This window comes from Pinus tabuliformis, chromosome 4_2, assembly GCF_031772625.1.
Source record: "Pinus tabuliformis cultivar Carrire ecotype Pingquan chromosome 4_2, CPIR1, whole genome shotgun sequence".
NCBI classification, from domain to species: Eukaryota; Viridiplantae; Streptophyta; class Pinopsida; order Pinales; family Pinaceae; genus Pinus; species Pinus tabuliformis.
In genome coordinates this window covers 362,546,673-362,561,473 of record NC_142304.1, presented here as the reverse complement: position 1 = coordinate 362,561,473, position 14,801 = coordinate 362,546,673, and the positions used below count along the sequence as shown (strand labels likewise).

Genomic DNA, 14,801 nt, shown 5'->3' with positions numbered 1-14,801 from the left:
AATCACATTATTATATATTATAAAGTATTATATATAACTATACTAGTTATGAACTCTAGTTTTCTTAGTTATTGAGTTACCATTCAACACCCCCAATTAAGTATCCTAAATCTATGACTCTTTATTAACAATTTAGGTATGCCACTTATTAACAATTTAGTTATGAAATCACATTATTTTATATAACTATGATAGTTATGAATTCTACTTATTACGACAAGGTTAGCATTCAACATAATCATGTTTTCCAGGGAAGATACTGATAATCAAATCACTTATACCATATGGATGGGATTTCAAATTTCGATGTTCTCCTCTGAATCTCTAAAGCTGGATGTGTGAAAATTAAGGAAAAACAGAGAAATCAATAATGCCTGAACTTCCACAAAAATCTTGATTTGTCGCACTAATTTTTCATCAAATATTTAGAGATACTTCTGAATATATGACAATTTCATTCGAGGTATTCAACGTTGAACTAATGTTATTCTATCGACTGACCCAATTATAAACCTAATATCTAACTGGCGGCAATACTATCACGCTGTGACCGGTGAGTTTAACTTGATTGCTGATTCTCAAATATTCGGGAATCCATATATGGGTGCGGTTAAAAAATTGATCTTGTTTATGTTCATTAGATTCCTAAATATTCAGGAAATCTGCAATCAACTTAAGGATGGCCCGCTGTGACATACTGTATGTGCAAGAAAGTTTTATTTAGTAATGCATCTATAAGGAGGGATGTAATGCCATGCAATGCAAAAGCTGGAAATTAACTGAATTCAACTGATTTCTCCCATGGTGCCTGTAAGAGGCTTGATGTTCGCCAACTTTACCATCGATATTGCACACTCATTTAAGAAGGCCTCCTCATTTTCTGCGTATGTTTTCACTAGCTCCATCGTCTTGCCTTTGCCCTTGGCATACAATTCTTCGTTGGAGTTCAGCAGTCTATGCCCGCTGATGAGCCCCAATTTTTGGTACAATTTGGGCTCATATTGGCCTACTTACCTTGCTCAACCATTCATATTTTACCACTTATGCATTCATTTCTTAGTATATTCATGTTGTTTGTAGGAAGAAGGGCAGGCATTATATCTATGTGACTAATACATGATGATTTCAGGTTCTTGGCATTAAAGAGAGCAAAAGACCACGCAAAAGGAGACAAGGAGACAACAAAGGTGACATTGCGGGTTCATAGGGAGGTTGTCCACAGTCTTGATGACCCTCCTCGTGATTTTCACCTTACTCCGAGCTCTAACAGCTCTCCCCACGGAGCTTAAAGGTAGCCAACACGTTCTACAGGATCAACAGTTTTACAGCAGTTTGACTTTCGGTTGGACAGCCAAGCTCCACGAATGGAGGAAGCCAGTTTGATCTTCATTTTTGTATAAATATGAAGGCCGTAGCCTTTGTTAGGAGCTTTTTGAACTTTTGGACTGATATTGTAATTTTTGAGCATAGCTTGGTGTTTGTTTTTGTAAGCCAGTTTTGGCATGACATTAGACTTTTGATTATGAATAAAGGCAAGCAGATTTGGATCTAATTCTGAGCTTTTAAGGGAGCTATAGCTCTCAGGTTAGGGCCCAACCTAAGAGCAATAGATCTCCTCTTCTTGTAGTGTTATTTACCTTTCTTTCTAGCATTTTGTTTCCTTGTTTTGATATGCATTGCAAAGAACACAGGTTGCTGATTTGATTTCTTTAATAAGATTGAGTAGGATTAGCTTATGGTTAAATTACTTTCAGCTGCTTAGATTAGGATAGGAGGTTTGTAATCCACTGGAGCTCCAAGAAAAGGTTGTTAGTGCCTCCACTGCCATCTCTGTTTAGGGATTGGGGTGCAGTCTATACCAACCACCAAAAAAAAAGCAGTCTTTTCTACTTTTATGCAAGCTGCAACACAGTCGGTTTAATCGTGGATCCTTCCATGCATTTTGCTCTTGGGCCATACTTCGTCATTACAATTCCATGCACGACTTTTCTTCATGATTTACAGCGTTTTTCATTGGTTTAATAGCACAGGTAGCACTGGTTAATGAATTCTCGTTTTTTTGGTGCAAGACATAAGTCATTTGTTTTATTTACACTGCTCCATATCATTCTACTTCCTTCTTCTTCTTCTTAACCTCTCCTCAAGCCACCTACTCGACCTCTGTTCAGCTCGTTTACCTTCCAACTCATCCATTGCCACGTAGCTTCATCTTTTTGACCTTTCGTTGCTGCCATCCTTCTATCCACCAACCAACTCCGTGCACTCTTTCTCCATCCTGTTTCTCTGCCCCTGAGTCATCACAAGCTCCATCTCCCCCTTACCTATCCACCCAAACCGTTCCATCACTTCACCATCACCCGAAACTTCCACTTACAGCACATCCTGTAGAAGTTAGCAGACTTCCTGTAGAATTCCTTAGTTTCCTGTAGGATCCCCTGCAGACATCCTGTAGAAGCCTGCAAACTTTGTTGCCGAGCATCTAAACGTTGTAGACTTCTGTGGACTGATGCTAGGGACCCTTTGGGACCTCTCCTAGCCATCCTGACCTTTCCCAAGCTTTCTCTCCCTTCGCACCACCTCTGCACAGCCAAACCCTAATAAGAAACAAAATCATAATCACTCCATCCACTTAAGAAAAAATACAAAAACAATGTTCTTTTCAATGGAAGTAGTATAAGTTCATGCATTTCACATCACTAGAAGTAATGGCATCCTTTTTAGACATTTGCACTCTCACTATTGCATCATAGAGGTTAAACTAGTCAGATTAGGGTTTGATAGGGTTTCATGTTTTGGTTGGCTTTCAGTTCATTTTTGCAAAGTAGATTAATTTCCTTTGAAATAGCATTCGTCCATCATTTAGAAAGCTTCTTCTGAGAACATATAGAAGTTGGCTTGAGCCCTAGCGGACTTGTGCCAGCTGACCAAGTGACAGCTGCGACAAGAGCTAGTACTTGTGCATACAGCACCGTCGCTTCCAAGTTTGTACGAACTACCGGGTTGATAAAATTAGAGATAGGAAGCTCCAGGAGTTGTAGCATTATTGCTACAATACTGGAGCCCACCATCTTTTTGGCGCCGTTGCCGGGGAAGCGTCAGAGTATTGGTGATTGTCGCTTTTCTTCTATTTTCCACTACAATCTTCTGCTAAGTAGTTTATTTCATTTCCATTCTGCAAAAGTAGCATAGACATTTCCTGCTTTCATAGATTAGCATTTCCTGCTTTCATAGATTAGCATTTCAATTCTGCAATTTCATTTCTGCAAGCGTAGATTAGCATTTCAATTCCGCAAGCGTAGCCTAGCATTTCATTCCTGCAATTTCACTTGAGCAAAATAGATTAGTCCTTTCCTGCTTTCATTTCAATTCCGCATTTTCATTTTAGCAAGATAGTTAGTTGTAGTTCAATCTATTTCAGTTTTGCAAGTAGAAGTAGAAAAAAAGCAAAAATCAACCAAAAAGAGTTCATTTCATGCCTTGTAGGAGTAGAGATCAGTTAGAAAAATGATTGCACAACACCCCCACTGCTTCACACAACCTTCTCTCTTCTTCGATGGCTGTGATTGAAGAACCCCTGGGTGGACATCAAGACATATTTGAAGAACCTCTGGGGGAGAAGAAGAAGAAAACATTCCTTTGGAGCAAATGGCTACAAGCAGAAATGTTGGGAGCAACATCTTGTCCAAAGATGAATTTGAAAATCAGATTGAAGATTTCAAGAGTGATATGAGGCAGTTTCTTGCCATGCAACTGGATACCTTGCGGATCCAAAAGAAGCAAGAAGAAGCCAAGAGGGCTTTGGCCATTTTTTGTCCTAGGTGCACTAGAAAGCATCCTAGGAACGAATGTCCAATGCACTCTCTAGAAGTGTGTTTTGTCTGTGAAGAATACCATCCTACAGATCAGTGCCCTTCCTTACCCAGAATCAAAGCTGCATATCAGATAGCCAAAGGAGCCACTGAATCACTCTATTACATGAACCAAAGTTGGCCGTATGGCCCTAGATCTTACCAGCAGGAACTGCAAGGGACCTCTGAGACCTATTATGACCCCTATCAAGCCACTTTCATGCCTTCTTGGGGTCCCCCTGCTCATCCTTCCTGGTCTACACCTCCTCCTTGGTCATATCCTCCTTGTTCCTTCACAGATCCATATTATGCCCAACCAGTTGCCCATTCATTTCACTCTTATGCTCAGCCACAGCCTCAGTGGAATGCACCTTATCAGGAGTGGAGGCCCCAGTACAACTCTCATCCCGCTCATTTTCCTCCACCACCTGCTCATCCACAACCATCGCCTCCTCCTCCACCAAGGCAACCCCAAATGCCTACCCAACCACAATGCCATCCATCTCCATCTCAATTTCACACCTCCACTCAACTACCCGTACCATTTCCAAAGCCATACCATGGAGTAGCTCAACCCAATTGCAAAGCTGAGGCACAACATGTCCAAATGACTCCTCTTGAGCTCAATGATCTTCACCATAGCTCAGGAAAAGCATTGCAAAAAGGAGATCATCTTGAAAGCATTGAAGGATCACATCCAGCAAAAGAAGATTCAAAAGAGGAGATCAAAGAACCATGGGCTGCACTTGATGAAGAGAATAGATCAGAATCAAAGATCGAGAGAGTTTCCTCATGGTTACCATCAAATCTTCCATGTATTCAAGAGAAAGATCAGCAAAAGGAGGAAGATGAGAAAGTCATGATAGAAGGTGACATGAAGAATGATCCAGATCAGAAAAAGGACCAAGGATATCAAAGCTATATTGAGACATGGTTCCATACAGTCACTGAGTTGCAGCAGTACTCTCTTCCTCAGCTTTGTTTGATCCCTCCAAAGCCAGATCATTTGGTCTCTGAGATCTGGATACCTGTCAAAGCATGCATTTTGAGCCTTCACATCATCTTTTCTCTAATCTCGATGTGCACATGGCTCCATTGGAAGTATTCTTATACTTGAGAATGATTTTGTTTTTCAAGTAGGGTAGGGTAGAAAAAAAAAAGAGAAAAAGAAAAAAAGAGAAAAAAGAGAAAAATAAAAATCTAAGGTGAAAACCTCCTTGGAGGCGCCTTAGATTGGCTCATTGATTGAAAACCTCCATGAGGCGGTCAATGGGTTGGGAAAAAAGAAAAAAGAGAATAAGATATTTGGGTGAAAACCTCTTTGAGGCGCTCAAGGCAGATGGCAAGGGTGAAAACCTCAATGAGGCGCCCCTGTTATCTTTCAAAAAAAAGAGAAAAAAGAAGAAAAAAACACAAGAAAAAAACAAGGTCAGCAGATGCATTATGTAAAATTGCATGCAGGTGTTCTATGGAGGAGAGGAAGCCTCTCAACTCAAAGCCAAGGGTCCTCATCATGCAGCCAGGACACCTCACCAGCACCTCCTCCAAGAATACTCATTTTCTCCAAGGTATGTGCAATTTTATTACAGCTTGAGTCTTCTACAGGAAGACGCAGACTCTCTACAGGAATGCATCCTTTCTACAGGAAGCGCTGTATTTCTATAGGAAGCTTCCTGTAGAAGCTCAGAACGGGCCAGAATTCATTTCATGAGGAGATCTAACGGCTAAGGATCGGTTTGGACGCATGCACGCCACTGTTGTCAACCATGCACATTGCTGTTATTTTGTTCCACCATCCTTGTCGACATGCAACAAAGTACCTGCACCAGCAAAGCAGAACGATGAGTCTCGAGAAAAAGCAAATTGTAAATGGGAAAAAGCGATAGAGATCTCACACCATATTCATCACAGTCAGCCAGAAGCTCCGAGAGCATGATCGTGAGGCCATCCATCGTCGTGCAGCATGCACCCAAGGAGGAAGAACTGTTCCAAGACATCCCGCGGGAGTCCTGTAATAGTTAAGCCTGCTAGAGTGGATACCATTCACCGCGCGGGCCATATGAAGTGAAACGTGGGCGCATGCAACCAAAGCATTCCATCCATCGTCGGCAGCTCGTGAACATGGACCTCCGGGCCTGTGTAAGTTCGCCAGCAGCAGGTAAATCGACTCATCAACGTCCAAAGAGCTGAAACATCGTGTGCAGCCACGCAGGTAAGTGTCTCGACCCTTCCTTCCATCAGATTGCATGAATGTTACTTTGATTGATTGCTTAAGTGTAAAGGTGAATGGGTTGAGCGGCCGTATGGCCATTTGGCCGGCCACGTCGGCCAGTTAATGGTCTAGTTGGATGAGAGGGTGGCGGCCATGACAAAAAGAATAGCAGCACGCACGTGAGAGCAATCCCATCGAAAAAATCGAGTTTAACCGAAGAGGCGGCGGCAGATCTGCGGGAATTGATGCGGCAGCAAGTGAACGCACAGTTGAATGATGGGGTGACGTCACCCAACGGTCCGGCGGGGACAGATCACCCCCGCACCACGGATTCCGCCGAATTCAAAATCTAATCGGCTAGATTGCATTCATGCATTTATCAACCACCGGTTTGAACTCGAGCGGCTATCCTGACCCTTCTGCAGTGTGATACGCCGAGCCTTTGGCTATCAGAGCGACTGAGAAGCACACCCAAGGCGCAGACCGACTGCAGTCTCTCCCGAAAATCGCGCGCTGCATTCTACAGGAACGCTGTCATTCTACAGGAACGCTGTCATCCTACAGGAACGCAGTTTTCTACAGGAAAGCGGGTGCCTCACGTAAAAAGGTGGCCAATTAAAGAGGTAACCCTGAACTCTTCATGCAACTGGTTATTAAGGGTGGCAGAATTGTCGTCCACAGTCTGGTCATAGACAAACGGTGAAATTGTTGTCTGTTGTGCCTATACTGTCATTCTACAGGATGTCGAGTAATTAAACTGTGTTAAGTTCCTCAGGGATAAGTTTTGTGGGTTATGTGCATGACATTCTATGCTCTGTCTCAGTAAACTAAAATCTCTTCCACAATCACCACCTCTGGTTAAGAAAACTGTTTTATCATGCCGGGTGGGTTTATAAGACGAGAACCCATTGATTCAACCAAATTAAGGGAAAACCAGGAAGTGGTAGAGCTCTTCACACGGGTTCAATGGATATCTTTTTGTGACAAGTTGCAGGGTTACGATGATGAAGTGGCAGAAGAATTTTTGCAGGCTCTGAAGCCGAAATCCAAGACATTGGCCACAGTGAACTTCATGGGTCTAAGCCTCAAGCTAACCCTGCAATATATCAGTCGGATTACTGAACTTCCGATGGGTTTGCCATGGGATAAGGAAGAAAGGAAGTTGAGCCAGCAAGCCAAGAAATAATTCTTTCCACCTGAGGAGGAATTCTCGGAGGACAAAAATGGGGTGCGAAGAACCAGCTTGTTGCCACCATGGAATGAAGTCAGCCTGTAAAGCATGAAGTATATAACCTGTGAAGGCCGTTTTAGCATCGTGTATGCATATCACTTTCGGTTGCTCACTGAATTGAGGCACCAGATTGATCTTCCTGTAGAACAAAAACTGAGCATTCCTTATTTCCTGTTACAGTCTCTAATTGAGTGTGCCACAAAGCTAAAAGAGGGCATACCAGATCAGATAGCCCACCATGGGTTGATCAAACTTCTTGTGGAGGATGCGCTTCATTCATATAAGGTTCCCCTCTCATGGGAATCATTCCGGAATTTGACAAGAGATGGAGACATTAAAATGTTGATTGAAGAAACGGGTTCCTCCAGTAGTGAGGAACAAGAAGCAGTGGCCGAGGGAAAGAGAGAAAAAGGCCAGAAGACCCCGACCACAGTGCAGAAGAAAGAACAAAATAAGAAGCATGAGGAAAAGGATGACAAAGAAAAAGGTGGCACACCCATCTTGTCAGCAAGAGAAAAGAGGTTGAAGAGCAGAACGAACAAAGCTGAGGTGGTCCACATCAGCCCAAGTACCTCGTCAGCACCTGCAACCAAAGCAAAAAGCAAAACCCATGCAGCAAAGCAAGAAAAGGTGGTGACACCCGTGTCTACAGGAAAGCAGAAACAGGCTTCTACAGGAAGCCCGAAAATAGAGAAAGGGTCTTCTACAGGAAGCCCGAAAATTACCAAAACAGGGGCTTCTACAGGAAGCCCCGAAAAGGTGAAACCCAAAGAGAAGAAGGTGGATATTCTGGCACGGGAGGCAGCAGCTGTATTAGCTGGCCTCAGCACGCCACCTAAGCCAAAAGAAAAGAGGAAGAGGGAGACCCCTCTATACTTTAAAGCTCGAAGAAGTGTTAGGATAAAGACGGGCAAGCCACAGCCTCCGTCCAGCAGCCCGATTGTCATCGAAGATACCCCTGCTTCTCCCAAGGAAAAGTCACCCTCTAGGATCACAGTCACCTATGAGAAGGGGATTCCAAAGAAAAATACGTGGCAAGAAAGGTTAGACCTGTTGACTGAAAAAACTCGGCTACAGGAAGCTGAAAATGTTCTATAGGACACTCTGGCCCGGCTACAGGAAATGGGAAAGGGGGAGGAAGCGCCACCCTCATCACCGCCAGGGGCAGAAAAGGCAGGGCCACCAAGAACAGGAAAGGAAGAGCATGCTCCGGGCTCTAGTTCTCGGCCAAGGACGAGGAGCCGGAGCAAAGTTGCTCAAGGATCAGCAAATAGTTTAGCTGGGGGGTGATGATGAGCCCCAATTTTTGGTACAATTTGGGCTCATATTGGCCTACTTACCTTGCTCAACCATTCATATTTTACCACTTATGCATTCATTTCTTAGTATATTCGTGTTGTTTGTAGGAAGAAGGGCAGGCATTATATCTATGTGACTAATACATGATGATTTCAGGTTCTTGGCATTAAAGAGAGCAAAAGACCACGCAAAAGGAGACAAGGAGACAACAAAGGTGACATTGCGGGTTCATAGGGAGGTTGTCCACAGTCTTGATGACCCTCCTCGTGATTTTCACCTTACTCCGAGCTCTAACAGCTCTCCCCACCTAGCTTAAAGGCAGCCAACACGTTCTACAAGATCAGCAGTTTTACAGCAGTTTGACTTTCAGTTGGACAGCCAAGCTCCGCGAATGGAGGAACCAGCTTGATCTTCATTTTTTTATAAATATGAAGGCCGTAGCCTTTGTTAGGAGCTTTTTGAACTTTTGGACTGATATTGTAATTTTTTAGCATAGCTCGGTGTTTGTTTTTGTAAGCCAGTTTTGGCATGACATTAGACTTTTGATTATGAATAAAGGCAAGCAGATTTGGATCTAATTCTGAGCTTTTAAGGGAGCTATAGCTCTCAGGTTAGGGCCCAACCTGAGAGCAATAGATCTCCTCTTCTTGTAGTGCTATTTACCTTTCTTTCCAGCATTTTGTTTCCTTGTTTTGATATGCATTGCAAAGAACACAGGTTGCTGATTTGATTTCTTTAATAAGATTGAGTAGGATTAGCTTATGGTTAAATTACTTTCAGCTGCTTAGATTAGGATAGGAGGTTTGTAATCTACTGGAGCTCCAAGAAAAGGTTGTTAGTGCCTCCACTGCCATCTCTGTTTAGGGATTGGGGTGCAGTCTATACCAACCACCAAAAAAAACGCAGTCTTTTCTACTTTTATGCAAGCAGCAACACAGTCGGTTTAATCGTGGATCCTTCCATGCATTTTGCTCTTGGGCCATACTTCGTCATTACAATTCCATGCACGACTTTTCTTCATGATTTACAGTGTTGTTCATTGGTTTAATAGCACAGGTAGCACTGGTTAATGAATTCTCGTTTTTTTGGTGCAAGACATAAGTCATTTGTTTTATTTACACTGCTCCATATCATTCTACTTCCTTCTTCTTCTTCTTAACCTCTCCTCAAGCCACCTACTCGACCTCTGTTCAGCTCGTTTACCTTCCAACTCATCCATTGCCACGTAGCTTCATCTTTTTGACCTTTCGTTGCTGCCATCCTTCTATCCACCAACCAACTCCGTGCACTCTTTCTCCATCATGTTTCTCTGCCCCTGAGTCATCACAAGCTCCATCTCCACCTTACCTATCCACCCAAACCGTTCCATCACTTCACCATCACCCGAAACTTCCACTTACAGCACGTCCTGTAGAAGTTAGCAGACTTCCTGTAGAATTCCTTAGTTTCCTGTAGGATCCCCTGCAGACATTCTGTAGAAGCCTGCAAACTTGGTTGCCGAGCATCTGAACATTGTAGACTTCTGTGGACTGATGCTAGGGACCCTCTGGGACCTCTCCTAGCCATCCTGACCTTTCCCAAGCTTTCTCTCCCATCGCACCACCTCTGCACAGCCAAACCCTAATAAGAAACAAAATCATAATCACTCCATCCACTTAAGCAAAAATACAAAAACAATGTTCTTTTCAATGGAAGTAGTATAAGTTCATGCATTTCACATCACTAGAAGTAATGGCATCCTTTTTAGACATTTGCACTCTCACTATTGCATCATAGAGGTTAAACTAGTCAGATTAGGGTTTGATAGGGTTTCATGTTTTGGTTGGCTTTCAGTTCATTTTTGCAAAGTAGATTAATTTCCTTTGAAATAGCATTCGTCCATCATTTAGAAAGCTTCTTCTGAGAACATATAGAAGTTGGCTTGAGCCCTAGCGAACTTGTGCCAGCTGACCAAGTGACAGCTGCGACAAGAGCTAGTACTTGTGCATACAGCACCGTCGCTTCCAAGTTTGTACGAACTACCAGGTTGATAAAATTAGAGATAGGAAGCTCCAGGAGTTGTAGCATTATTGCTACAATACTGGAGCCCACCACCCCCTGACCAAATGCTTGAAGTAGTAGTTTTCGAATTTGGTTTGACTCACGAAATCTAGTGGAAACAAGTTATTATCTCCTCCAGATTTGGGACACATGGTTTTTGTTGAAATGTTACTTTCAACTGCACCATCAAAACCGCCAGTTCCCCGCACCGCTTTTCATGAAATGGTGGTAATTATCCCGGGGGCAGCGAGCACACTCATTAGCTGACACGTGCCCCGAGAATTTTGTCAATACAACCTTCCCCCAGTGCGTAAAGTTCAGTAAAAGAGGCTGTGCGATATAGGTGAAGTAATTAATGTAAAATTCATTACGGTTGTTGAAATAGGGAACTTTGCACAAAAGATATAGTCATCTTTGTTGTCGAAGGAGCAATTAGAAGCGCCTCCATTCACATTACAATTTTCTTAGAGCATTACGCTGAATCATGTTGGTGCTTGGATGAGTTGAGCTGGATTGTGAGATCATCTCATGACCGCACCATTCTACCTGTTTTTTTTTTTTCTCAACGTCGAACTTGCAGAGCTTCGTCAGATAGAGTGGGGATGTTATGCCGAGGCCTTCCAAAATCACGAAGGCAGATTTAGCAATGTAATGCACAACAAGTCTTGATCGCAAATAAAGAAAAAGGTAGCGAAAGGCAGAGGGCTCCAGTGATTGTAGGAAGTTTACACAGGCATGGCACGCTCTGATGTTTGTTTTTGATTTGTTGCTTCCGTGAACTCAACTAAGATCCACTATCAATCTACCCACGACAGAACTTAACAGCTCTCTGGTGTGACTTGATTGAGGATTCGGGCTTCACTTGTTGGTTGAAAGTTTTTCAGTTTTATTTAGAAGAATCCCTTTGTGAGAGGAAGAATTTTGTAACAACAGTCTTGTTAATGAAGACAAGTTTCCTTTTGTGTGTGTGAAAAAATCTGTTTCCTGTGTTAAAAACATAACATTATTCTCTGTTCATTGTTGTTTTGGAATTATCAGAAATTTCCAACATGGTATTAGAGCTTGTACATGATCTTTGAAGGTGTCAAAGAAGCTGAAGGAAGGATTTCTTGTTGCAGCAGCTTCTCCAGCAGAGTGAAGACTCAGTCAAGAAAGAATCCAAGGTATCTCTCAAATTAGTTTTTGTGTTACTGTTGAGGACAGTCAGTTATTTTAAATACACAGTCAAGTATTTTGAAGCATAGTTAAGAGTGCAAGGATGGTTGGGGCCAGCACTAGCATGGGTATCTGTAATACTCAGCTCCCACAATTTAATGGGAAAAACTATGACTATTGGGCAATAACTATGGAGCTTTTATTGATCCCAAGACTTATGGGAATTTGTTGAGGATGGTTTTGAAGAACCAGCAGATGAAAATGAGTTTAATAATTTAACTCAGGCAGAGAAAGATCTTTTGAAGAGCAATAAGAAGAAGGATTCTAAATCCCTCTACTTTTTGTATCAAGCAGTGCATGAGAGTGTGTTTCCAAGGATAGCAGCAAGCAAGAGATCCAAAGAAGCATGGAAAACTCTCAAGATAGCCTATCAAGGCATGGAGAAAGTGAAGACAACAAAACTACAGTTGCTGAGGAGAGATTTTGAGAATCTCTGCATGAAAGAGTCAGATAATATTGACTCATTCTTCACACATGTGATTGGTCTGGTCACACAGATAAGGTCTCATGGAGAGATTCTTGAAGAAAGGAGGATTGTGGAGAAACTATTGAGGATCCTACCCTCAAGGTTCGATGTGATTGTCACCACCATAGAAGAGACAAAGGATCTCACAAACTTCTCAGTTGATGAACTACATGCACCATTGATGACACATGAGCAGAGATTGAGTAGAAAAGAAAACTCATCTCTAGAGCATGCCTTTAAGACCCAGATGTTCTTTGGAAGAAGAAGAGGTCAAGGCAAAGGAAACAAGAGAGGAAGAGGCAGAAGCCGAAATAGAGGTGGAAGAAACAGTCCAGCAAATGCTCAATGAAGAGGCAGCATTCCAAATCAGAACCAAGGCCAAGGCAGCAGCCAACAAAGTGGACAACATCATGCTCAAGGAAAAAGGTATGATAAATCCAATGTCCAATGTCACTATTGTAAAAAATATGGAAATTATGCAAGTGAATGTAGGAAGAAACAACATGATATGAGTAATAGAACTAGTGCAAATTTCACTAGAGAAAATATCTGCCAAAATAATTTTTTTTTAGCCTATAATATGGTTGAAGAAAAGAGTGAAGATGTATGGTTTCTAGACTTCGGTTGCAGTAACCATATGACAGGAAACATAGCCCCGTTTTCTATGTTAGATCAGAGTGTGAAGTCACAAGTCACACTAGGGACTGATAGTAAAGTTTATGTTATGGGAAAAGGAGAAGTAAAAGTCTTAACAAAGAAATGTCAAAAGAAAACCATAGCAGATGTTTGTTATGTTCCTGGAATGAAATGTAACCTCATTAGTATTGGAAAACTTATTCAAAAGGAGTACAATGTTTTCTTTTTGAATGATGTATGCACCATCATGGATAAAACACCCAGCAAACAATATATTGCTGAAGTGAAGATGACAAGGAACATGATGTTCCCTCTCAGAATGAAAGTAGATTTAAAAAATGGAGAAGAAATAGCAGCAGTGACACAAGAGGCTTTCCAAAGCGAACCAAAAGATGAAAATTGGTTGTGGCACTTGAGATTTGGACATCTCAACTTTGGAGGTCTTAACTTGTTGAATAGAAAAGGAATGGTAAGAGGATTACCATTGATAGAGAAACCAGACAACCTTTGTGAAGGTTGTATCTTGGGGAAACAACACAGAGAAAGTTTTCCATCTGGGAAAAGCATAAGGGCAAAAGCACCCTTAGAGATTGTCCACTCAGATTTATGTGGACCGATGCAAACTCTATCACTTGCAAGAAGCCACTATATGCTAACATTTATTGATGATTTTACTAGAAAAACTTGGGTTTATTTCCTGAAGAACAAAAGTGAAGTGTTTGAAAGATTTTGCAATTTCAAAACACTTGTAGAAAACCAAAGTGGGCTGCATATCAAAGTTCTAAGAACTAATAGAGGAGGTGATTATATCTCCAAAGAATTTCTATGTTTTTGTAGAGAAAATGGAATTCATAAGTAGTTTACCACTAGGTACACTCCGCAGCAAAATGGAGTTGCCGAAAGGAAGAATAGGACAATTATGGATATGGCGAGGAGTATGTTAAAGGCAAAGCATTTGCCAAATGATTATTGGGATGAAGCTGTACACTTTGCAGCGTATATTTTGAATAGATTCCCTAAAAAAGCAGTCATGAACAGAGTGCCGGAAGAAGCATGGAGTGGGACAAAGCAAGGAATCACCCACATGAAAGTTTTTGGATGTGTGGCTTATGCACACATTCCAGATCAACTAAGGAAGAAGTTGGACAGCAAAGGGGAGAAATGTATTTTCATTGGATACAGTGAGGAATCCAAAGCTTATAGGTTGTATAACCCATCCACCAAGAAGCTTATTGTGAGTAGAGATGTTCAGTTCATTGAGGAGGAAGCTTGGGATGGAAGCATAGAGAAAACAGTGAATGTTAAAAACTCTTTGTCTCATGATGAAAATGATGAGGAGATGGCTGAAATACATCCCCAAACAACAACACCAACACAAGGGCAGCAAGATACACCCTTGAGGAGAAATGAAAGTGCTTCTCCAAGCACACCACAAGGAGGAAATTCAAGTGCTTCTTCAAGCACTTGTACACCAAATGAAAGAGGTAAGAAGTTCAGAAATTTAAGTGACATTTATGAACAAGAGGCAACAAATGAAGGTATGAACTCTTTATTTATTTTATATTGTCATGTTGATGACCCTGTTCATTTCGAAGAAGCAATTAAGGATAGGAAATGGATAGAAGCTATGGATGAGGAGATCAATGCCATAGAAAGAAACAAGACATGGGATTTAGTTGAACTACCAAAAGGAAAGGATGTCATTGGAGTTAAATGGGTCTATAAGACCAAGAGTAATGTTGAAGGCAAAATAGAAAGACACAAGGCGAGACTTGTTGTCAAAGGATATAAGCAGTAGCATGGGAGAGACTATGAGGAAACTTCCGCATTGGTTGCTAGAATGGAAACCGTGAG

At 41.9% G+C, this 14,801-nt stretch overlaps 1 protein-coding gene across 1 annotated transcript in view; it reads right to left on the bottom strand.

Annotated features, from left to right (window-relative positions):
- Positions 1–785: 785 nt before the first annotated feature.
- Positions 786–14,801, bottom strand: part of LOC149169443 (peroxidase 72-like) — a 64,304-nt gene continuing 50,288 nt past the window's right edge. The window contains exons 7-8 of the mRNA XM_089425193.1: positions 10,685–10,801; positions 786–954 (exon numbers count right to left, since the gene is read on the bottom strand). Of these exons, the coding sequence (XP_089281319.1) occupies positions 786–954; positions 10,685–10,801 (286 nt within the window). The remainder of the gene's footprint in view (positions 955–10,684; positions 10,802–14,801) is intronic.